The 25,794-nt window shown below is 37.4% G+C and overlaps 1 protein-coding gene across 6 annotated transcripts in view; it reads right to left on the reverse strand.

Annotated features, from left to right (window-relative positions):
* LCOR (ligand dependent nuclear receptor corepressor) overlaps positions 1-25,794 on the reverse strand; it is a 62,601-nt gene that overhangs the window by 11,885 nt on the left and 24,922 nt on the right. For 4 of the 6 annotated variants that reach the window (XM_074593388.1, XM_074593389.1, XM_074593390.1 and 1 more), the window contains 5 exons: positions 18,647-18,712; positions 18,151-18,230; positions 8,319-8,451; positions 3,524-3,811; positions 520-613 (listed from right to left, as the gene is read on the reverse strand). In XM_074593388.1, coding sequence (XP_074449489.1) covers positions 520-613; positions 3,524-3,811; positions 8,319-8,451; positions 18,151-18,230; positions 18,647-18,712 — 661 coding nt within the window. Of the gene's footprint in view, positions 1-519; positions 614-3,523; positions 3,812-8,318; positions 8,452-18,150; positions 18,231-18,646; positions 18,713-20,271; positions 20,366-21,032; positions 24,025-25,794 lie in introns of those variants that run through there. The other 2 variants (XM_074593391.1, XM_074593393.1) reach the window with 2 other exon arrangements.

Genomic DNA, 25,794 nt, shown 5'->3' on the forward strand with positions numbered 1-25,794 from the left:
AGACTCCCTCCTCCAGATGCTTTTCTTGTTGTGGTTTATGGTAGGAAATATTAACAAAGAGCATGCAGTGATTCAAATCTAATTCAGTTTGGTTCATCACCCAAGTCATTGCTACCCCTAAAATAAACCTTCCTGTTAGCTAACTTTCCCATAAGTGAAATGAAGTCTAAATTATATTGCAAAGCCTCTAAGACTCTTCATACATTTAACTGAACTTGCATCTCCATGGACATCACTTATCACTAAACCCAAGAAGCAATAATGGAAAGATCTTTGGCTATATATTAAATTGGCCAAAATAACAGATATTAGAGTTCTTAACTGCAAGTTAAACCTGTCTCAGTTGCAACAATTCTTATTTGGCAGGTGGGGTGAAGGTATTTGCCAAAGGTACAAGTTGAAAAACACTTTACTCCAAAGGGTTAACACCAAAAGTAAGTTAAAATTAACAGGAGGTAAGCACACATTTTTTTAGTACAAAACAGTTTTAGAAGGTCATAGTAAGTTGCTTTCTCTTACCCATTTCCCGGAGTACTAGAGCACCCTGGAGAATGACTCAGAGAGGTGCTGCCGGCACAAGGACTCTTCTTAGTGGATAAATCAAGCACACCGTCTGTAGAGACAAAAGAATGACTTCAGTGTTTGAAGAAACACAATCAGCCATGTTGTCCCTTGACAAAACAAGTCTTTTGGGCTGAAGTCATATTTAGCACACAGCATTTTCTATTTTATTTTATTTTTAAACAAACTAAGGCTTGGATTTGTTTGCAATTTGGCTTACAAGTGGCTTCAATGTAGTTCTCAGTCACAACAAAATTTGGCAAACTAAAAGTGCATCAGTTACAAGAGACAGAGAATAAAAGATGACCTACAAATGACAGTTCAGGATACAACACAGCCCATTGCATAACTAACCCTCAGCAGTTCAAAAATGAGACAATCTTCAAATTCCTGAGATACTTCCCCCCTCTTAAAGGGAGGCTTTAAGCCAGTATTTGTATTACTTTTTTTAATCCAAATCTTTGCAGGACAATTGAGAATTTCATAGTGGAAACTCACTTTCAAATGAATATACACACATAGATTTGGGATGACTCCTCACCTGGCCACTAGCTTCATCTTTTTTTTTCCATCTCTGCAATGGGTCCCTACCAGCAAAGCTGCTGCCTTTCCCCTCTCTATTGTGCCATTTTAGTCCCTCTCTTCTTCCATACAGCAAATTGTTTTTCCTGCTAGACTGCTTCTTCCATTCTCACTAATGGCACTTCCTCACGCTCACCCATGCTCCTCTGTAAGCCCTTACGTAAACTCTGCATTTCTAGGCAACAGAAAAGGAAGCGTTTTTTGCTAGAGATTATGTAAAGAAATGACCAGCTCCTACTGCACTGAAACAACTTGAAATTCTGGTCATTTTAATAAGGGCAACATGGTCATAGAAGCAGCACAGCCATCTGAAATTCCTGGAAACTTTGAAACAAGGAATTTATGAGGCAAAGATAAATGAAACTTGTTGGCAAGGTAAACTAGAGACATTTCAGAGCTCCTCACTCATTCCATCTAATCAAGTAAATACCACCCAGCACAAGAACAATGTAAGATGGCTTTCAGATTGCTTAAAGTTCTCTTTTGACATATGGAGAAAAAAACATGATAAACAGTGAACTAGAATTAACTTATGGAAAGCTGTTCCACCCACTGCATTTGGGAACACACCATAACCCAAACTTAAGCAAGCAGACAATTCAATTTTCCTTTTGAAAAACACTTAGACAGCCACAAGATACGGAGGCTGGATCAAGTAGCAGCTCCTTTTCAAGAGGCTGCTCTGAACTCAGCACAGGCTGCTGCCAGAGGCATTTGCATCCACGCTTCCTCCGTCAGAAGGGTCATTACGACCTAGAAGTCTCTGAGGGCAAGTAGGGCTCTAGCCTCATACCCCATGGAGAAGTTTACAAACTAGCTGGGTTCCCCTCGACCCGCTAGAAGAGAAATATAACACAAAACAGCACTAGCAGTCTTTCATGGCAGCCTCTTAAATCTCTCATTAACAAGTTTGGCAAAACCTCTTACCAATTACATTAAATATAAATTGGAAAAAAATAATTACATCAGCAAACAGATTACTGTATAAGTTAATATGCACATGTTCTAATTCCATAACAAGTATTATGAACATTATAAATTATCTTACAGCTTTTTTGTCACATGGTAACTAAAGAATGGTTGCTGTACATGCTTTCTTCTTCACCATACAATCCTCTAATTAAAGAAAAAGCAGAAGCAAAACTGATTCTCTCCCTCTTTCAGCAAAAAGCTTCACAATGAGAACAGTCTAACATTTCTAAACACATACGCAAAAGACACCTGTGAAATACAGCTATAATAAAATTAGCTAGAAACAAATGCCTGTCAGCTGAATGTACAAGTCCTCAGTTCAAGAAAGAAACCCTACAACCTTGCACTGCAGTTTTGTCACTGAAGTGTGGTGACAACTTTCAATAAGTGCTCTAAGTGCAGTAAGTGTCCAGATGCCAAAGCTGCCTATCGTTGGGCCACATAAAATTAACCTTTTTACAAAAAGCTTCGGAAATGTAAGTTCAAAGAATAAAGGGATACCTACAATTCTGTACTAGAGAGCAAAAGGCTTTTTTTATATTTTTTTAAAGGCACCTTTTCCACTTGAGGATGGACAGCCTACTTTGTATTTGATGGAATGATTTCAGACACTAACACGTTTCTAAAGAAGGGTAAAGGGGCTAATTTTAATCCTATCAGTAGGATACACTTATGATAACCTCTATTCAACAGTTTCAGAAAAAAACCCCAATCATTCACATACTATAATCTCTCACAGAATTTGCTTGTTAAAAAACATTTTTGATAGAAAGCAAGGTTTTCAAATTAAAACAAGCTCTGCAACAGTGTTACAAGTTATTCAATCTGTGCTCTGCAGAACAAGTCTATTTTTAAGTTAGTAGAGAGACATTTCTTCCAAACACATAAAACTGGAAGTTTTGTACAGTTCATTGGTATCATTTTTATAGCCTTCACAAAGCAATTTCTCACAGACTTTTAAAAGATACTCGATATGTTTTCTCGCTATGACCAGAAAGAAAATAAATCGGTCCTTCAGTCAGACTGTGTACTGATCTTCAGAAAGGAGACAACGTTATGGTTTTCATAACCATGTAAACTTGCCTTATCAGCAAGCGTACAGTCTATTTTGGCAGACTGTTTCTTGCAGCTCGCAGCAGGAACAGCACACTTGTCCCCAGAGTCTGGAGCACGTCCGTCCCCTTTGCCCTTCTTCAGAAAAATCACTCATGTCTATGGGCCTACATTCTTTCAAAAAGTCTCTTCTCTCCCAGACACATCTAGCTAGTCATTATTTTATTGAAAAAACATTTACCGCTCTTCCACTTTACATTTTACGTAAAAGTGCAAACTTCTAGTTGTCTGATTTTGCAACAAGAATGCCATTAATGGATTGCTGTAGGATGCAAGACACTGAGAAGAGTCCTACCTTGTTCACTAGGTTCTGACTGAGACTTTCTGACAGTAAGGTCCAGAGGTGAGTCTTGGTCAGCCATGAGAAGTTTGCTGAGCACAGGGTTCTGAGCAGTTGCAGCCGTGGGAGAGGAGGCGACCAGAGATGCTTTCAGCAGGCTTTGGTTCTTTGTGCTATTGGGCTGGCTGGAGTCCTGAGTAGAGCTATTTTTTGAGGTATATTCAGCAGCAAACTGTCGGATCATTCGCTGCATGATCTCACGGGCCACTAGGGGAATATTGGGGTCAGAGACCCTAGGACTGTCTGTAAATATTAGAAATTTTTTTTACTTTAAGGAAAACAGCTTTTATATTAAGTCATTGTTTATTTACAAAAAAAAAAAGTCTAGGGAAAAAAATGAAAGCCAGAGATAAAATAGTTTCTGCAGAAAATGTACTTTAGTCTTAGAATACCTGAACAAGAACCATTGCTAATTCTGGCATAACCTTACCAAAATAAGTTCCCTAAGAAAAATATGCAATCTCATATTTTGTTTTCAAATATAGGTATATTCGACCAGACCTTTAAGCGGTGTGGAAACAGAAAGGAGAGCTAGACCCATGAAGGAAAGAACCAAGTAATGGAGTTCATTCCTAAATAACTGAAGAGGTTATTCAGTGGAAGAATTGAGTAACTTACCTGCAGCTACAGAAGGGAAGAAAGGAGAATAAAGTTGCAGCAGTCCCCTACAAGTTTACTGAGAAATAAAGCCCTATTGTTCTGATTCTTCAAAATAATTCACGTGAAGATCAAACGTTCAAGTGTCTTCCATCCCATTCTATCTATTCCTTTTGACATTTCTATCATTATAACCAATGCAGCACCGGGGATTACCCAAAGAACTTTCACATATCCAAAAACTCAGGATGCGTCACATGAAAACTCTATTTCTAGAACAGCTGCTAAATCTATTAGTAAGAAATGTGAAACAGAATAGGTAGACATTCCAGTTTATTTAAATGAAACAGTGTATAAATGCAAAGATATTTTGGGATGTGGGCAGCCCAAAAACATATTGTCAAAAATCACTATTTTAGACCAGTAGTAATTAATTATGTGAAAGCAAATCTGTAACGCCTAAATCACAGAAGCTAAAGTCCTGCCACTGCACCTCAAAAACCGATTGTGTTCTCTGGCCAAAAAAATAAAATCAACACAAAATAACACACTACAACCACACAGCTCCAGAAATGGCTCAAAAAGGTTTGATTTTCTATTTCTGAAGAAACATTCAGAGAAAATTGTGCAGTAGAAGACCAAACAAATCTTTAAAAGCAGCTCTCAAAACGGAACAATAGAAAAATGTTTACTTCCTCTTTAAAAAAAATTGCCCGGGTTGAAAGGTAATCTATTGAGATTGAACTATTAGAAGCATTAGCAAAATCTTCTGTGGGACATTTCAGCATTAGATTTGCCTTTTGCCACCATTTTTGACAAAAATGCATCAATCCAACAAACCAGCTTTACGTATCTGTAAAGGATGACTGACATGAAGGTTTGAGCACAGAGTTGCCCAGAAACCAGAGAGCAGCAGTCAGCAGCTACTGGGTTTCTTGATGAAAAACCATATTGAGCTTTAAATAATTATCAAGTCCAAACTCCTTCCTGTTAAGCACAGCCTTCTAAATCTAAGGTCTTATACCGTCACCATGTATATTCTTTCAGGGGTATAATAGCAGTACACTTTTCAAGACGTCTATGTAAATAGGTAATAATTTTCTTGTAAAATCTACAGGATGTTTGATCGTTGCTAAGGATAAGACACTAGGGTTTGAAAAAGCCACGAACAGAGGAGCCAAACTTAAATTTAGATACATTTACATTCTCACTTTCTTCTCAAATGGTCCACAAGGACACAAGCCTGGAGAAGTGTGGAAGCTTTTTTTCCCCTGCTATGGTGACATTTCTTTTTCTTCCTTTTTCTAACCTCTCTACTATAACCTGCTGAGGGACATATGAAAGGTTGTAGGAAAGCCCATAAGGGCACAAACTGATGGCATTATCACACTGATACCAACTATTCGACACATGCTTGTAGCATATACAAGTGGGGCTAGCAGGCATTCAGAGCTCTATGATACTTTTGTTTTCTGAAGAAGAATTATGCCTTTACTGTGCACCCATGTGCATATGTACAACTCAGTAATGCTCACGGCTGAACATATTTCCAAATTCAGGGAGAAAATATTACCTGTGCCTACAGCCATGCATCTTTGTAATCTACAACTTCAAAGAATCAGCACAGAGTGACTACTGAGAGCTTTCTAGTGCTGCTCAAGATAAACTCACTAATTCAGGACACAAAACTCAATTTGCAAGCAGAAGGGTAGTAACCTAGCACATTAAAGGCTCCTTGTTTAATATAAAGCCTGAATGCCAAGGATTAAAGCTGTTCAAAAGCAAGTGGAAAATATTTGCTGGTGCCTCTACAGCATCACTTGAAATCAACCAGATGTTTATTTTGACTCCCGGTGTCCAGTTTTTTTGAAAAAAATAAGCTAAAATTAACTAAAACTTAGCAATTCTCAGAGAATAAAAATACAGCAAACATTTATTAGCTACAAATAGTCCAAAGCAGTGCCTCTGAGCTTTAAAACCTTAATAGCTTTTGTGTATTTTATCTGTACTGAAATCTTAGAAGGGCAGTATCACACAAAAAGGGTATGATTTCATTAAACCATCAAAAGAAGGTCCTATCCTGCCCCAAGGTAAAGATAATGGACAGCTATGTACTACCACTCTGCTTTCACTGGAAAGTTTGAATATTTGAAAGAAGTATTACTGTGTCACAGTGCCATAGGCACAAAGCAGAAAGAAAGTACGTAAGGTTAATGGACAATGAACCTGTTCAGAAAGTTTTCCAATCCTGATAATTACCTATGTATGTTAAGTACATGAGTGTACATCCTTGACACGCAACGGGCATCCGTTCACAGAACATCTGCATTTTCTCTCATCTGCCTGGGCTACAAAATACCAGTCTCAAATGTTACTGGCAGTGAGGATGGAAAGAAAAAAAAGAACTAATTGCTGGCATGAAGCCAGGAGTGCCCAGCATCTCCAAACGATGTAGGAGCGTCAGAGTTCTGCCATTCTTTGTGTCCTCTTTGGTATGACAGTGCCCGGGGATCTTATGGCAGAGGCGTGAGTTAGAATAACCTTTCAAGCAATCTAAATACAGCTAAACTTGACAACGATGCATTAAGGATTCAGAACTGACTTCCTGCCAGGCTTCTTCCCCTCCCTCATTACTCTTGCACCAAGCACAGCTTTGCCAGAGGAAGGAAAGCAAGAGCATGTTAAAAAAAACTCAAAGATTCTTAGACATCTGAAGTGATTTCATTATACTCATTCTGTGTATATGACCATGGACAGAGTGTTAAATCCCTCATTCACACACTACAATATCTGCCAATAGTTTTCCAACAATTAGGAAAGTATACATTTCTAATAAGACACACACAGAGGTCATACATTTACGCTCAATATTAAAGGGATGAAGTCTTTAATAAACAATTTGGAAATGATAGTAGTGAATTTTTTCTCTCACCAGAAGAGTAATATGGAAAAAGTGTGTTTTCTGTATTTTTGTTTTCTTAAATCCCTTCTGGATTTAAAGAGAGATGGGATAAATTAAAAAGCTAAAGGAAACATTAACCTAAAAAGAAGAAAAAAACCCCCAACCACAACTGAAAAGGAAGACTTGGAATAAAAGCATTATCTGAACTATCAGTAGTAATGCAATAGCTGTCCTTCCTACCATCCTACATGCTTCTTTATTTTATGCAATACATCATAATGTTAGTTTGTATTTATTCATTTGAGTCATAAAAGAAAGGCTAAGATACTGTTATCTACTTAAAACACCTTTAAATATTTTGGTCACTGGGAGGAAGGGCTGAGGACTGGCTACAGCAATTTCTGATTTGTTAAACTGAAGCCTCTCATTGTCCCCCAGCAGACAGGTTGGAATTACTGATTTGGCAGATTTTCTCACACATGGGTTAGACTGATAAGTACAATATACTTTCATTCAGGATGCATTTGGAAGCAACCTCTGGATTCCCCATTTCTCAGATTGGTAGAAAACAGTGAAATGAATTTTGTACCTTCCTAAGAGCACAGTTTAACTGACATAACTCTCCAGAAGAGATTTAGAGGATTTTCTAGCACTGAGCTACTGCTATTGTTCTCAGCATATTCTACGGTACTGATTTTCCAATTCTTTTGCTGATCACGTTTCAAATTCTCCATATATCCCCCTTAGCACTATTTCAACAACACTTTATACTGTGGGTTGCTGGGGGTGGGTAATCACCACAGACCATAGGGAGAAGACTGCTGACCTTTAAGAAAAACTGCATTAGTACACATCCCATTAAAATAAAAAAAAAAAATTAAAAAAAGCACCCACCTACTACCTTTTGCCCCTTCTTCAAATAGCCCACTCACATAAAGATTGGTTTCAGGGGAGCAGTTCTGCTGGGTAAGAACTGAGTCACTTCTCCAAAAGTGCAAAACGCCAGCGTTCTCACCGAGAGATTTGTTTTAGGGTTAAATATGTTCTACTCTCTTCCTCTGTCCCAAGCCCACACTGCTGTAATGCTACATTATTTGAGAGTCAATTTTTACTCTTGATAAATATATATAAAGAAGACAACTGAAAAATACTGAACATACAATGACAACTTGAACGTCAGATCTTTGATACTTATATTGCATGCAAAAAGACCAGTGAGAGATACCATTTCCCCCCCTCATTAAAACCAACCTTTTCTGTAAAAGACTGCATTGAGGAACTCTTCCGCTTGCCTTTCAAAACGAATGATTTTTGCTTGCTCTTGTCTAAGCAGAGCTTCTTGTCCAGCTTCCGAGGCTGGCTCATCCAGACTGACTAAGTGTTCCTGCAAAGATATTCAATATTTGTAAGATCTTCCTGACTCCAAAATGAATAAAGTTCCTTAGGCATTAAATATTTTACTAAATTCAAAACTTTGTTAGGTACTCAACACAAAGCTGAATCTATTGAAATCACAACTTGTTTTTTGACAGCTCCAGAACATTGTACTTTGTCCTGTTTTCTTGTTGTAAATGCAGCAGAAGCCTGTAAGATTTGATAACATTATGGGAAATAAAAGCCCACTATAAAAAAGAAGATTTAGATATTTTAAAACATTTGGCTGCAAATCTTGTATCTAGCACTTGTTCTTTGGCTTTTACTTTCAGTTCCAAGAAATAACTCGAAGGCAAAACAGAGAAAGTTCTCCTTACCCTTACACAGTGTTCATGCAAACCAAGCAATAAATGACCAAGCATTAGCAACAAACAGGTCCTTTTGTGAAACGGTTCAGTAGTAGCTACTTTTAAGTGAAATAAACTTAAATAGCTGCTTACAACACCTACAATTGATTAAAAATCATCCTATCTCTTACAATTGGAAGCAACTGAGGTATCTCAACAATATTTCAAAACAAGTTTTTAACTAGGATAATTAAATTGTGAGAGATGCCAGGATAAATTACTCATTTTAAATACAACTCAAAAAACTAGAAGACAGTGGTTACAAAAATACGAAATATAAACACTCAGATTCGCCCCCCAGGCACATGCCCCTTCTCTCATTTCTTTCAGTTTAATGCCTTGGTCCTGCTTAGGAGAACAATCTCTTTCCTGGCCCTCTCCCTCCACTTCCATTTTAAGCTGTATTAAAGTTACCTGTATTTGCCTACTGCAGGAATGTATACACAACCACGCTTTGGGTTTAGGGAGTGTTTTGTTTGGTTAACCTTTACAGTTTCAGTTATCATAATATCTAGGCTACATCTGTTTTTTTGGCCTCTACTGTACGAGTTGATTTCGGGTTCATATCTTCATGGGACTAGAAGGGAAGGAAAGAACTGGCAATTCATTTATAATTCACAATAAATGAAAAGAAGACGCCATTCTTAAGTTTGTGCCATCTCAACTTCAGGAGGTTTAATGAAGCAAGGTTACATAACTAGCCCATAGTAAATTAACGAACACGGCAGTCACATGAACTACGTGCAAAGGGTAATAACATGAAATGCTGTGGACTCTGGCCTGAACAACATGGGCTCTCGCCTCAGATCTGTAATTCCAACCGCTTCCAAAAGTCCTCTATCAAAAGTAAAGGGAAATATTATCTCAGACCAGGTATAGAGACAAAGTAGTATTTTATGCTAAATAAAAAGACAAGGAGCATGTGATGACAAAGGTGACAGGGGAGTAAAACAACACGTTTGCTGCAAAGGTAAGAGCCTGCAGAAGTAAAGACCTCACAGTGTGACTGACGCTATTGTCCATACCAGTGAGATTCCAAACCTGCTCTCAAAACTGCTGGCTCTCCTAGGAAAGATTAGCGCCTTTGAGATAGTCTTAAAGAACACAAATTTGAACTGACAGGTTAAATATAATAAAAGAGTTCACCTCTGTGCCAGGTAACCAGTAGTAGTGCTCCTGCGGTTCACTGGTATTTTATGAACACACTGAAAATGCAGTTGTACTTTTCTAATACTTAAAATATGTGAAGTATCTGTACAGGATTTCACAATAAAAATATTTGTGGAAAATAAGCCAAATATTTTTATAAGAGTTACTCTTCAGGTGAGACTTCATAGAACACACTTGCATCCTCTTTTTGAAACTGTGTTTCTGCATCTGACAAAGTTTAATGCAGGATCTGTCCTAGTTATTGACAGCCATTCTGAGTCAAGCTCCATTATCTTTTAGGCATTATCAAGATAATTGTAAACTCAGCTTATCAGTTTGTGTAAAAAGCAGACATTTGTGCAAATTAACTAACAACAGAAGTAATGTAGGCATTCAGAAGCGTCAGAACAATCATTGGAATATCTAAGCATTTACAGACAAACTGCTGAAAGTTTACTTTAAAAGGAATCTCGGCACAGAAATTTGGCTAGATAAGATCCATTAGAGTTAATTAGCATCCTCTAGCTAAAGTCCCACAAGCCATTGCAAAAAACTTTCTTTTAATTCAAAGGACAAACAGAGAATTCAGAATTGAAGGAAATGTTGCCCCTTCAACCTGATACTCTGCACTTTGACAGGCTATAGCTCTGGAAGAAGCCTAAAATAAAAATAACCCTTGACCAACACAATGCATTTCAAATCTTCCTAGTAATTCTTGCAACTAAGACAATACACAGTAAGTACTAACTTAGCAACTCTGTGGAAACAGAGTTCAGCAGCAGCATACCTCACCATAAACAAGTGTACTTTACATTACTCATATAAAGCTAATGTATAAAGAGTACAATTTAATCTACCTAGGCTAACTAAAGCTGTACATTTTCTACATAGAGAAGGAATGAAGAAAAAGGGATCAGCCAGAAAAAAAAAAAAAAAAAAAAAGTAAGTGGCTTACACTGGTGAATGGCTGAATAAAGGATCATTTAATCTGCATTCAGGAGAAGAGTGGAATAGCAAGGCAATGGCAGTGCCTAGTTCTTAGCCCACAACCTAAGGAGTGTGCATCTCTTCACATGTATGATTTTTATCAATGTCCATGCTAAGACATCAAAATGTAAAGAAATACAACTATATAAAAGAGTCAGACTTAACCTTGTGCACAGGAAAAAAAAAATCTTCAGCTGTTTTCTGGCATCTGCAGTACAGCACTGACTACGTGAGACAAAATATACTGTAGAGATTTTCGTGTATTACCTTTTTTTAATTATTTTTTTATTAATTGTGTCACAATTATGCCAGCAATCTTCACAGACGGTTCACCTCTAGAAGGAAACTTCAAGTTTCCACACCAAATATTTCATTGTGATTGCTTTTCAAAGTCAACTTCAAGAAGTGGTGGGGGAAGTTGTTTTTTTGGGGTCATGCATGTTTGTTTGGCTTGGGGTTTTGTTTGTTTGTTTATTTTTTTAAAATTTTCCACCATTTCTTCCCAATAACCATTATTTGGCTCCACTGTCATCAGGCTTATCCTCTCACTCTGCAGTTCCAAATCACACCAAAGTTTTCAAAACATGCAGGTAGTAAGAAGGAAGGCCTATTAACATTTAGATAGCGTTGTCGCTGGTTACAAATACCCTGGAAAAAAACCTGACCAGTTACTTTTAAATATTATTTATAACAGGGCACTCATTCTATTCTCTTTGTGCTTCTCTTCAGGTGGGAACCATGCCCCAGAGCATCCCTGGAAACCCATCAGAGAACATGCAGTACCACTATATTGAACAATAATGCTTCAGGAAAAGACACCTGGAGTGGTTTTTGCACATGCTCCCAAAGGGAGCTCTTTTTGTATGTTAATGATATAGTTATGCTGCATATCTTAAGTTAAAGAGCCTTAGAAATACAGGGCTCAGGTTTTCAAAATGCAAGGTCAATGAGAGACCATCTAATCCTGGACAGCCTGGCCTTGTGAGCACTAGCGCTGGATCCTCACTGAGACCCTCCTTGTAGGTAACATTGATACAACAATTCTAAATGCTAAACTGCTGTCAGGAAGAGAAAGGTGTGATGCAGGCTGGTTTTGTATAGATATGGCAACAGCAGCTTCATGTTTAAGCCACAAGCCGCACACAGATGGAGCGGGAAGCACCTACAAGATAGACTAGTATGAGATAATTCCTATTTTCCTTCGTAGAGAAAATGAAGGGAAGCTTCTCACAGACCACCAGTGGTTTATCGGCCAACCCACGGACCCCAGGGATACAATCCAGCCTCCCATTCCACCCCAAGGCAAGATCAGGAACAGTGAGTAAGAAAAGAATGTTTCAGCATCCCTAGGTTGCCTTCTCCAAGACTTCATTTTTTTTAAGACTGTACAGTCTTTTTAACTCTTAGCCAGAGCAAAGAAGAACAATCTACTATTTTCTATAGACAAGCCTTAAGGGCAGCAGAGATTGCCTTCATGCCTTCTCCTCCTTCTGCCTTCAAGACCAAGTCATTCTTGATGCTTTCATTTCAATGCTATTCAGTTTGTTTACATCTCTCAAAATGCTACACCCAGCTGAGGCTTCACCAGCATTTAGGTAAGAGAAGAAATTTCCTCTCCAGGTATTATGACAAATGCCTCTCTCGATATAGCCCCAAAAACTGTTCACTACTTTTACAATGCTATCACTTTTCAGACATCTGTAACTTGTGATTTGACAAAACAAGTCTGTCTGTCCTGTTTCTCATATTTGTTGAGATCACTTTCAATTCTGAGCACGCCCTTTAAAGCATCTAGAACTGTTCTCAGCTCAGCATCAACTAAAAATTCAGGTAGTTTAATTAGTTTCAAGATATCCCTCACTTAGTGAACACACATACTTTTATAGTAACAAACAGTATTATTCCCTTATTAAGGTGACTGATGTCAGATTTACCAAATACAAAACAAATTTAACTTGACTGATCCATAGCTATTGAATATCATTTATTATCTATAGTAGGGGGAGAGGGAAAAAAAAATCAGAGAAAATATAATATGCTTATATTCACATTTGTGCACAAGCAAAACTGTAACCCCACATTACTACTAAACACAGTTGGCGATTATCACAAACAGCTTCTTCAGGTTTTAGCCTCCATATCGAATTATTTTAAAACCACACAATACAAAATTGACAGTCTAAATGCTTTAGGTTTTTTTTAAAGTGATGAAATCCATTAAAAATGTTTTAGAGCATCTTCCAGTGCACTTAGGATCTCTGTACACAGTTTAAACACTTTCTGAAGCCATCAAAAATCATAAGAGTTCCGCAACTTCAACTCATTTTCAGATATTTCCTTTGCCATCTTCAATTATTCTACAAGTTAATGCTTTAAATTATAGTGGTAGCTTCTCTTTGGGAGTATTCAGACACTTACTGCAGTTTACTTCTTATTGTTTACGTTCCTCCATAGTCAAAGGACACAAGATTCAGAGGCTGTTATTATGACTAATCGTAATCAAGTAATGGCATGATATTAGCTTTCAGATGTTTGTGTAAAGCAATTACTTACAAGCTTTTAAAAATATCCAAATCATATCAGAATAACTTTAAATTTTAAAATGACTCCTTCACATGATGTACCCTACCACACTTCTTCACAACTGAAGGAATCATTAGAGGTCCTTACACTGAAGCCCAAGTACTTCGAAGATGAGACTCAACCTTCTGCCGTCAACAGCATGACACTCCAGAATATGCTCCCAGAAGTCATTTTCTCTCTTGCTATTTTTGTAGCTTAAATATATCTATAAAATAGTTAATGTGCTTAGGAGTATTATCCTTCTTGTTCTGCTCTCACCAACTAATGAGATTAGTCGTGTCCTACCCCCCCCCTTTTTTTTTTAATACATATGAATTGCTTTATGTAGCTTTAGACAATAGTGTTTTCTTTTCCAAATGAATATACCCAACCGAATCCTCTTTAAGGATTCTGTTTCCAATTTCCCCTCTTATTACTGGTGCTTTCTTCTGACCTTATCTATCTGCATCTTTTCTTTAAAAAAATAAATCTTAAACTAGGCTTGAGCTCCAACTATGAGCAAATGACAGTAGAAAGTATCTCATTTGATACAAATATTCTATGTGAAGCCACAGATCTCTTCTGGAATGATAGCTCTGTCAGTTTATTTAACAAGCCACACTGAAAAATTAAGAACCCTAATTAAAAAGACATAAGTCAAGTACACTTGAAGTCCAATTTGGCTGAATTGATAGGTCTTCTCTGCACCATAACGTTTTAGAAGGAAAAGCTTCACAAAAAAAAAAAAACAACAACAAACACAAACAAACAAACAAACAACCCAACCACCTTGCAAACTATACTATCTTAAATCTTCCTGTGAAGGATAAAGCCCATAAGGAATTGAGAATTACCACATTTGCAGATTATTCAAATGAGAATTCACTGGGTTTGGTCCCACAAAACCCAATCCCGATTCCTCTCACTATGAGTAGGCAGCCAGAGCTGCTACCTTTGCCTTTTTTCTCTTTCATGACCATCAATGTACCCATGCGTTTCTGCACACAGACACACAGGATAATAACCTGGTAGCAGCTCCTTAGGTAACCAGGTATTCTCTCTGATCATACCATACTGAAACAATTGTGTATTCTGCATTATACTAGGGAAGAAAAAAAAAATAATCTAGTTTCTAAAAGCTTTACAGTACAGCACATAACCCTTTGGATTTGGGCAAAATCTGGGAGATCTTAGCTCCCTGTTTTGTCTGTATTTTATTATTCCTTTCAAATGAAGACATTTAAGTCCATTTCTCTATCAAAAACCATCTTGTATTTTGACTGCCAAAAAATCCATGCATTTTCTTAGTATTTGCAAGTAGAACTACTGCTACAAATAAATTAATCTTTTCAGAATACTTCAAGCAGATGGTTCTCCATCCTTTGAAGAAAGCATGTAATTGAATCTGATTGCTTGTACAAAAAAGAACCAACATCACTGAAATGGGTGGGAGAGCAAGTAGTTTTTTCTCCCTTAAACAGTTCTGCCAATAAACTAATTTCAGCTTCTAATTCTCATCCTGTAGTCCAGAACTTGATACTCCTTGAGCACAACTACTGGTCTCTTAAGTTACAGGTAATTCTTAAGGGTAAATGAAATACAGAAAAAAAACCTGAAGATTTTTATTGGGTTTGAACTTGTCAGACCAGGTACTTACATGTCACTCAAAGGTGAAAATCAAATACACTGATTAATTATTCCACTAATCCAAAAGGAGGTCATGGTAGAGATGTACTCATTGGAAAAAAAGGCCAGCCACAGCCACACACTTGTAATACGTGGTTTGTGGCTATCTTGTTCCCAGCTACAACAATCGATTACACACTTTTTAATTCTGTAACTCACCAGTATACAAGAACAAACCCAAGTTATCCCAAGAACTGCCCAGTGCTTTTCCCAAAAAGAGGATGCACATCAACAATAAAAAAAGCAGAACAGATGACATGGCACAGAAAGCACAACGGCTACCACATTATGTACAGGAACAGAAAAGTTTTAGCAGTTACAGAACACTGAGTCTGTGGCTCCCTAAAAAGGAGAGTAAAAGATATCAGTACAGATGTTGAATGAAAGAGATTTCAAATAAACTAGTACCATTTCTAATTTAGTTCAGTCCATCAGATGAAGACTGTCCATCATTTGTCTAAATATCAAATGAAGTTATAAGGTTTTGTAACAATTAAGTGTCTGATGTTTTAGTTCAAACTATGATGTTAAATCCATAATATCTGAATGCTCCCATAAAAGAGTCATATTAAACTCTGCATCGCAAGCTAATGACATCAGCAACGGCCAGTAGTGCAGCAATTTGGTATATCTACAAAGGAAAGGAAGCACTCCCATCTTGCCATCCCTCTTAGCTGACATACAAGAACTCACTAGGTCTAAAAGGAGCGATATTCTTCTCTCAAAAAAAAACCAAAAAAACAAAAAACCAAACAAACAAAAAAAACCCAAACCCAACAGAACTGATACAGAAGCTGGGGAGCAGGAAGAAAATAAAACAAAACAAAACACAAAATCAAAGACAACACAACTCTAAAAAAAATCTTACATGCTCCGAAGAAGCCCTGTGCCAAGCACGAGGAGAATGACCAGGATTAACAGAGAAATCAAAAGTCTGATTTGAATACCCTCCTTTCCCAGTTCCCTAAACAGCTAGGGATCCCTGGCCGAGCAGCAAACAACCATGCGTACAAAGCGATATTTTCTGTCCCTGTTTATCAATCAGCTGTAAGAAAAATGGTTTAAAACAGGCATTTTTGGCTACTGAAATGTAAAAAGTGACAGAAACTGCTTGGGTTGTATTAATAAAAATTATTCTACCCAAGCCCACAGTGGCTGACTGACACTACCACAGCCTTTCTTAACTCACATTTCTGTCCAGTTTGCTCTCCTCCCTCTTCACTTTGTGCCTTTGCCTAGCAATGCTGCACGATCCTGCTGCATTCTGTGTCAATCTGTATGCAATCCTAAAATCTCCTTAGAACCCTGATGCTAAAACAACACAGAATGCACCAGATGTGACCACACCTACATCTTTTGTTTTGTCCATTTAAAAGTCACAAACAGTACAACGGGAAACCATGTGAGAAGCCTTAACATAAATGATAACTACCACTAGCATAAGGAATACATCACCAGTTTTTCAGTGACGCAATCATAGGCTACACTTTACTACATACCACTAGAAAGAAAAGCCCAGCAAAGTACACAAAAATATAAATAGAGATATCTCAGCTTCTGACTAAAGGTTATGTGGAAGCTTATAAAGGATAAGACGACTGTGACTGATCAGCACACTATACGGTGAACACTTGTGTTCTTAGTTTTTGTATTCACCTAACAATCACCGATTTTCAGGACCTGCATTTTAGTTATTGTGGACCTATGAGGACGATTGAGATATAATCCATCTTTTTTAAGATCTACCCATACACTACTAGATTCTCCCAGACTATGACCAGCCTCTGACTGCACAAAATGAATTTCTGAATCAATTAAGTGGATTAACTAGAACTGTACTAAACACTGAATTTTGTCTTTTTATGAGATGATGTAAGTCAAACAAGATAGAACTCCTTACAGCACAAGCGTACATAGCTTACCTGCTGTCAGTCTCAGTGAAAGAATTATGCCTTACATCTGTTCTAAATGCAAGCACTCCTAACACTCCTCCCCATGCCTTAACAAAAACAGTAATACAAAAACAAGCATAAACTGGCAACATGGCAAGTATCAGTGTAAACAAGGTACATTTTTTATGAACAAGCCATGCAGCCACACGTTAGCTGCTGCAGAGGGAAGGCTGCTTTTGTTTCATTTCTAAGTTGATAGAGATCCACTCTGCATGTTATTTCACATTGTGCAGGAAGAAGTAGTAGTTAAGAGTTCCAGCAAATGAAGTCCTGCCAAGACACATGAGCCTTCCTTCCTATGCCATAGAACAATCATTATTTCAACATATGGGCTGAGCAACAATCCCATATAGCTATATATGAAACAAAGGCTACTGTGCTATATTCTCATTAAGAAAACAAATTGCAAGTTTATTCTGTTGGCAAAGCTGACTTGTCCACATTTAGGCTCTGACTTGGTTATAAACAAGCACAGTACAAAATCTACCATGCATATGAGCCCTTTAATAAAAGGATATGGCCCACAGGGAAAGAGATTCCAAGATACGGAACAAGACTCTATGTTGTTAAAATGCACCACATTTCCATACTGAAGATAAGCCCAGCATCTGACTGTAGTAAACATGCACAAGCCAAAGTCTGGCTCCACTGGGAAGGGGTTACATGATCCCAACAAGACCTCTTACAAAGAACTCCAGAAAACCCCCAAACAAACAAAAAACAACAAAACACAAAGAGCCACTACACAGAAAAATAATCTGCATCACATACTACAAAGAAAAAGTTGCAGAGAAGACGCAAGTCTCTTCATTAACTTGTATTATTTTAATTCAGAAAGCCTTTTTCCGAGGGAGGGGAAATGGGTAGGAGGTTGCAGATTTTCTATATTCTGTTAACTAGGAGCAGCAAACTCCCTCCCTTTGTCCCTCCCCTACAACTACTAGCTTCACACATCTGCATTGTTACCTTCACTTTTTCTCTTCTCAGGCAGCAGAAAAGACAATTTTCATCAAAAGACCAATCAGAAACACCTTCAGGCTCACAGTCTGTAAATCAGAGGAATAGCAAATTACTTCATATTCATAAACCGTGACACAACTGGAGCCAAAAGAGAAATGCCAAATTAAATACCTGTTTCACAACATTCTTGCCTGCATTCTGAGGATGCAGGCTTCGTTTCGGCCATTTTTCTAAACCCCCAGATTACCAAACTGTACACATTTTATCTACACACAAGAAATCTGTTTTTCCGAGCACTGCCAAATACACTCCCAGCTACATAAAGATGAACGCACACTCATTAGTAATTTTAGCCAATATGAAACTAACTGTGAGCGCTGCCTGGGGGAGGGGGGAAAAAAAGCACAAATCACCACGGTAACACACATTTTCTAGAGGCAGAGCTGGGGTTGCTTCTGTCATTAGAAATGCAGAACAAGATACAAACATAGAGATTGAATACCTTTAAACAAACTGAGATCTTTTAATAATCCAGGTCCAAACAGGCCTTCTAGAATACTTTCAAACCCTAAAAGCAAATAAAACAATTGTTAGCTTTCTAGATTAAGTACGTCACTACAAGAATATTCACAATAGCAGTTCTATATTTATCTGTTCCAAGAACAGAACTCAACGTGTTTTCTCTAAGTATTACAAGATGCATGGGTCAATTGTGATGAGTGAACTACTGAGAAATCCTAGCACAATCTAGAGTCCGCCGACTCCTGCACTTTTGTAAATAGCCAGGTTAAAACCAAAGAATGTTACGACATTGAAATGAACCATTTTGAAAAGAAAACAGGAAGTTGTAGGTTCTACAACATGACCAGGTAATTTCTATACGAAAAAAATTCTCTTGCTTAAGCCTCTGAACTGAAATAAGGTACACTTTCCCAAATAAAAAAAATACATTCTTCCATCTGAGTGGCATTCAGTCACTTTTCTTAATTTCAGCAGACATTGGAATCAGTATTTCCTGAACAGTTACAGGTTTGAGGAGAGAAAATTCGAAGGAAAGGGATTCAGCAGTGCCATGCCACTAAGCAACCAAATTCCAATCACAGATCCGCATCTAAGATACACAGTCCAATTTACTTCAATGCTATGATTTATGCCTCACTTAAAATAAATCTAACCAATTTTAGTTTATTCCAAAAGAGGAAAAACCTTTACCGAAATTACTGCCATTATTTGAAAATGTTAAATCAATATTACAGTAAACCCCTGCTGGCAGTAAAATCTACAGAGCTATTAACTACCCAATACTGTGAGAAGACAGGTTAGCAGAGTGAATATGAAAAGTACAAAGACTACTTTGAGGGTGACAGACAAATCCTGCCTGTTTATAAAAGTATATTCACAATGTGATCATAACACTCAAGACTACAACTTACTGTATTTTTCCACCCATTGATACTTTTGCTTTGCAGGTTTAATAACCATTTGCATATAGCTAGGGGTAGCTTCTCCTACTGGCCTGAATCTTTGAGAAGCCAAAGAAGAAATAAAATAAAAAAATTTTAAGACACAAAAATACAGTTTTAAATTTACAGAAACTTGTATGGGTGAATTTGGGACAGACAAACTACCTGAAATAGCCCTTTTAAGAAACCGGATGAAATCTAAATGATCACATGCTATGAAGGAAATGTTATTACATCACAAAAGAGCAATAATTCTAAAATAACTCTGACGATATACAGGTCTAATATCAAAGTAATCTTTCGGACAGCAGTCTTCAAAAGGAAAGGACAAGTGGTGTTACATCTCTCCGGGTGTCAGCAAGAGTGCCAGTGCACTAACATCTTTAGATATCAGATGCAGGACCCTACAGAATTTGCAGCCTGCAACACAACTTAAATGGCCAAAGCATTGCCAAGGCAAACCACCATCCTTGATGTAATGCCTGTCAGAGGCTGATGCTAAAAAATCTAATCTCAGAAAGCACCATGTGGAGAACAAAAAAAACCCAAAAAACTAGGTGAAAGAGTGACGGTGAAATAGCAGTCAGAGTAAAGAGAAGTAGGGGAGAGACTGGAAAACAAGGTGGAAGAGAAGAAACTGGAAAAACATCCCATTGAACAGCACCTTGTCAGGCAGAGAAGTAGCACTGCCTCCAAAAAAAGCCAATTCAGGCTTCAGGAAGTGGCAGGAACAGTGGGAAAGGGCCGACCAACCTGACCTAGAAGAAAAATAGGAGAATCAGGGTATTGACCCGTAGGTTTATAATACTGACTCTTTTATGGGTAGCGACCCCTTAGAATTTGTACCTGAAAAGAAACCTTAAGGAAATCAGCTAACCAATCTCATTCTTTATCTTTTTGTTTAGAAAATTGTATTATATATATAAATAAAAATCAGAAGAGCTCAGAAATTTTACTCAAACTCACCACTCTTAAAATAGTAACTGCCAATGACTCATGCCCCACAGTTTGCCATGCATGCAATTGCACACTGAAGTCCCTGCCAAGTTTTACAGCTTGGATATTGTACAATCATAGTTTGCTAGCCCACTGTTCTCAGTGATGCTAATGCCACTTGGTTTTTATTAATATTAAATATTGGATTTAGCAGTTGCATAGCAACAGCAGAACATCTTACGTGCAATGCTTGACATTAAAAAAGGCAAATAAGGGAAGTATGAATCTATTCAAAAATTATACTAAAAACCGGCAAAACTGCCGTGAAGCAGAGCCCTATTCCCCCCCAAATGCAAAGTGCAATGCAGTAAAAACAGTATAAGCCCTGCGATGTAATATTCAATCATTCAGGACTCCAAAAGAGCAACTGTGTACAGTTAATCATGCATAATACATTGAAAACAAGATCTTGAAAAAGGAGCTGCCTACTTTTTATAGTATTTTTTCTCTCCATTGTCACTGCTCTTAGAAGCTCGAAAAGAACATTTCTTTTCCCACCGATTGTCCTTTTCCATTTGGCAGATGATATTTTCCTGCATTTCAAATGGAACAGAAATTAACATGGCTGCCTCTGCTAAATTCCAGTTTCTATATTTTCATCATCTGTATTTCAGTGTCTGACAGTTCACAGCAGCTGAAGAGCAGGGCCAGTGGAAAAGTTGCCGGAATAACAGAATTAGAAGAGAGGAAAAGGGATGAAGAACCAGTATTTTAGAGCATTCTCTTAGGTATGTTTCTCACAACCAAAGCAGCCATACATTTAACCCTTATAATGTTACTGGTGACCTATACAGGGAAAATGTCTTTTGGGTGTTAGTATAAGAATTTAGGAAAAAAGTTTTAATTTTTTTAAAAATCCAACATTTAGAAAGCATAAAACATCTTTATCTCAAAAAGTTCTCCAGCAAGTGAAGAATTAGAAAAAAATAAAAATAAATCGCAGAAAGAACAAAGAAAACCCTCAGTACTGAAGCAAGGATGCAATAACTTTTTCAATTCAGAGACTGTTACTACTATTTCACAATTGATAGCTTTAAAGTAAAGCAGTATTTGAGAAACAATATTCTCTAAAATGTCCTCTGACAAAAATCAGAATATGGATGTGCCATTTTTATCCTAAGAGTAACAAGCACAGAAAATAAAACTAAAAAAAAAAAACAAAAAACAACAAAAACCAAACAAGAAACTCACCAAACAAAAAACTCCAAACAAACCACAAAAGAGTTGACTATGCAGTTTTCAGCATGGTCAAATTTCACTAGTTTTACCTCCACACCTAAGCATATTTAGTTTCATCTTTTCTGGCATTTTCATCATCCCTTATGTAACTAAATATTTTACGTCAAAAATTTAAACTGCAATTATAGTTTGTTGGTTAACAACTTAAGATAACAGTTCAACACAACAGTTTAACTTAAAGCTTTGCCAAAAAAAAAAAAAAATATTCTGTGAGATCCTCATATCATCTTTTGCCTTAAAACTGAGAGCACTTGTAATGATTAAAGTAGCCACCAAACTCCTTGACATAACACTACTGGAGAAGTTGATAGTCCAAGAGGACTTTACTGGCTGATCTCTAGCGATGTGGATTAGCCAAAGACACATTCTCCCCTTTAAAAAACAGGAATGCAAGATCTTCAGAAGGAGATAGGGATGCATTTCTGGACTGCCACGGATACCGAGCCAAGCATTTCAAACGATGCCTTTTTCCCTGCGACAGCACAGCTCAAACATACTCTTTAATACTCGTTATGTAATTCAGCCCTATGCACGTACCTAGTCAAAGCAGTAAAGCCTGTACTGCTAACTAGAAGTCAAATAATTTTGAGGGTAGCAAAGAAAAGAAAGGCTCCATCCTATTATTACATAAATTGTTAAAGAACTCCAAAAAAAAAAAAAAAAAATCAACAAACCAAGGGAAGGGGGAGAATAAAAAAAACCAGCATACACAGGTATCAACTCTTCAACCCTAATCTGTGAGTCAACTCTTCAACCCTAATCTGTGAATACCAATTTGTAAACTAGATCTCAATAGACTAAATAAGTACTAGACAGGGCAGTAATTAAGTATAGTAGATACTGTAGACCAATTGCAACAGAAAAATAAGACAACTGATTCACCAGCATTTATTTAAAATAAATAATCAGCTTAATCCATAGCAATTTGCACTTTAAAAGGACAGTTTCAAAAAGATGGAAATTGAGTCAAATCAATTAAGGCAATAGTCATCTACATCTTTTGTTTAGATTTCTTAACTATTTAGGAACTTTTTACTAGAAACCCTCAAAACAGTATCATGGGGAAAAAAAAAATCTGACCTATTAAAAACAAATCAAAACAAAACCCCAATAAAATAAAATAAATAAAAAAACGCCAACCAAACCACAATGCGACTAGGAGTGAAAGCAAAAACAGGAGACAAGAGGTTGGAAGAGGGCAGGGGGATTCAGAGCAGAGAACATACAGAGGTTCAAGCAGAGAGACACAGACAATTTTAAAGTAAGCAAAGAAAACCAAAGAGCCGCACATGCATATTACCTAAAAAAAATTCTATAAGAATATGGTAGTATATTAACAAACATTCAATAGAATGGCATATGATCATTCACAAAATCTATCAAGGTGATGTTATATAACATTTGTAAGTTAAAAGTCTTAAAATGCTATGGAGATTTTGATTATTTTTTGTTCATGAGAGTGACTCAAAGAATGTTTGCAGCAGTGTTTGATTCCAGAAAATCTTGGAATACTGAGAAAGTTCCAATTGGCTGGGAAAAAGAAAAAATCATTCCTTTGAAATATCAAAACATTAAACAGATAAGCACAGGGGTCTCGGCTTGGTAAAGGTTTTCAAAAACAAGGAACAGCTCAGAGGACTACTGAGCAATTAACAGCAAAACAGTGTCAATCAACATGGGCTTCTAAAAAATACCTTATTTATTTAGACTCTTACAAAACTAAAAATTTTACTAAGAACAGTAACAGGTTTGATACAGTATTTTTTGATTTATGTAACATTTTTGGGCTGGCACAACACATTTTGACTAAAACCAAACAGAAAAAAATAAAAAAGAAAAAAAAGAAAAACCAAACACAAAAAAACCAACACCCAAACAACCAAAAACCAAAAATCAGCTAAATACATATAAAACAGATTAAAAATTGATTAATTGACTGCTCTTGAAATGCTGATGTCAATGGGAAACCACTGCTAGTGAGGTCCATCAGGTATTGGTTCTTGGCCCTATGCCATTTAACATTTTAGTCAGTGACTTGGAGGAAAGCAGTCACTAAATTTGCAGGAGATACAAAGACAGGAAGAACAGTAAATAACAAAAGGCCCAGGTCACAGGGGCTGCTTACCAAAGCAAATGCAATTAAACACTACTTCGAAAGGGGGGTGAAGGGGAATGGAGAAAGCCACAAAACACACATCTAGGAGCAGGAAAAACAGCTTCTCAAAGACATACGCAGACCCAGCAGCTGAAATTGGAAGCTGATCAAACTCAGCCAGACATGAGACACTTGTAATTTTACAAGGGTCCAACTGAAAACAAAAGTCATGCACTGCAGGACCAGACTGGCGCTCTCCCTAGCCTAGAATTTGGGAGGTGTTATTTAGGAAAGCGTGGGCCGGCCACTAAGATCTGTTCCCCTTGTACTCTCCCCAGCACTTACATTCATCATGTTAGGAGTCTCATTAACTAGTAGGAAGCAAGAGCCAGCACTCTCACATCAGGTTTTTATTGGATTTCTCATGCCTAGATTTTCTGATCAAGATTGGATATATTTATCCACAGCTATGGGATTTGAAGGAGGAATTAATTCAGAAAAAAAATCCTACAGTCTATGCGTAACATGGGAATTCTGTCTCTTTCAGCATAGAAATCTATTAAACTTGAATGTTTCAGTCACAGGCATCTTAATAGAAAAGCAAGACCAAGCAACAAGGGAGGAGAAAAAAAGTCACAGGACAGTTATTAATATATACCAAGTCTCAGGACATGCATATAATTATAAGTTGTGAATATCCTTTTATTCATGCAACAAAATAAAAGAACCACCCATCCACCTATGACGAGAGATCTCGTTATCTGAACGGAGCACAATTAAGCACTCCAACTACAAGTTAAACTAACTTTGTCTTCGCATTGTGGGGAACAAAGAATGAAAAAGCCATGCACCTTCAGTAATTTTTCAAAGTTCATCCTTCCACATTCTTGTTAATGAAACTGCACTGTTCAGGGACTTACTGCAGACGTCCCTGCTCCAGAGACAACAGATGCTTTAGTAAATCCAAGAACTTTCTGGGGACCTTAAGTATCAATAACCTGGTTCTGTAAGAGCAACACAGACACATGCACACAGAAGAAAAGAACTAAGGATGTTAAGATAGGTACTGATTAAAAGAAGAGGTGTAACTAAGTCCTAGATAGCAATATGTAGCTCTTCTATAGCTTTTTTCACCAGAACACCTTGTGTTCCCTTGACAAAATATGTGGTATCACCTGCTGACGTCCCTAAACAGGCCCTTGGAGGTCAAGAGAAAAAGAATCCTTTGCCTTTAGGCTAATGCTTTATTCACTGTAGAACAGCATGTCCAGTAGAGAAGTTTCATTCTAAGTAATCAAGAAGCCAACAAGGTACGTGTTAGGTCAAACAGCCATTTCACTGTTACAGTAACTTAACACAGCAACAAGCTGAGAAATCAAAAAAGGGACAAAAAAAAACCCCACTAAAGCAGCAGACAAGTACTGCTGAAAGAAGTGCTACTGACCATACATCCTGCAAGACTTCATTAAAATTCCACTACTGGACTGTAATTTTAATAAAGAAGAAGAAGCTGCAGGAGGCTATCTTCACTCTTCTCTCCAAGCACTCCCGTCAACCAAACAATTCCTTTTCCTCCGAAAATCAAGTCTAAGCAGATTTTCTCTGACAGAATATCAAACTTGCAGCAAGGCATTTAAAAGTTAATGAGCTAAGTAGGACAGAAAACCAGCTACACATCTAAACTACATCACTGCAATGCACTTGCCTTCACAACAGAAAAGAGGCCTGCCAAATCCCCTAAAAGAGGGTAGATCTCTCCCCTCTACAGGGGAGAGCCAAGAGGCAAAGAAAGCAAGTTATCAGGCTGTTCTGCAGTGCGAGAAATGGTAACAGGCGTCCCCATCCTATGTTAGCACT

The sequence above is a fragment of the Larus michahellis genome, chromosome 6 (assembly GCF_964199755.1).
Source record: "Larus michahellis chromosome 6, bLarMic1.1, whole genome shotgun sequence".
Taxonomy (NCBI): domain Eukaryota; kingdom Metazoa; phylum Chordata; class Aves; order Charadriiformes; family Laridae; genus Larus; species Larus michahellis.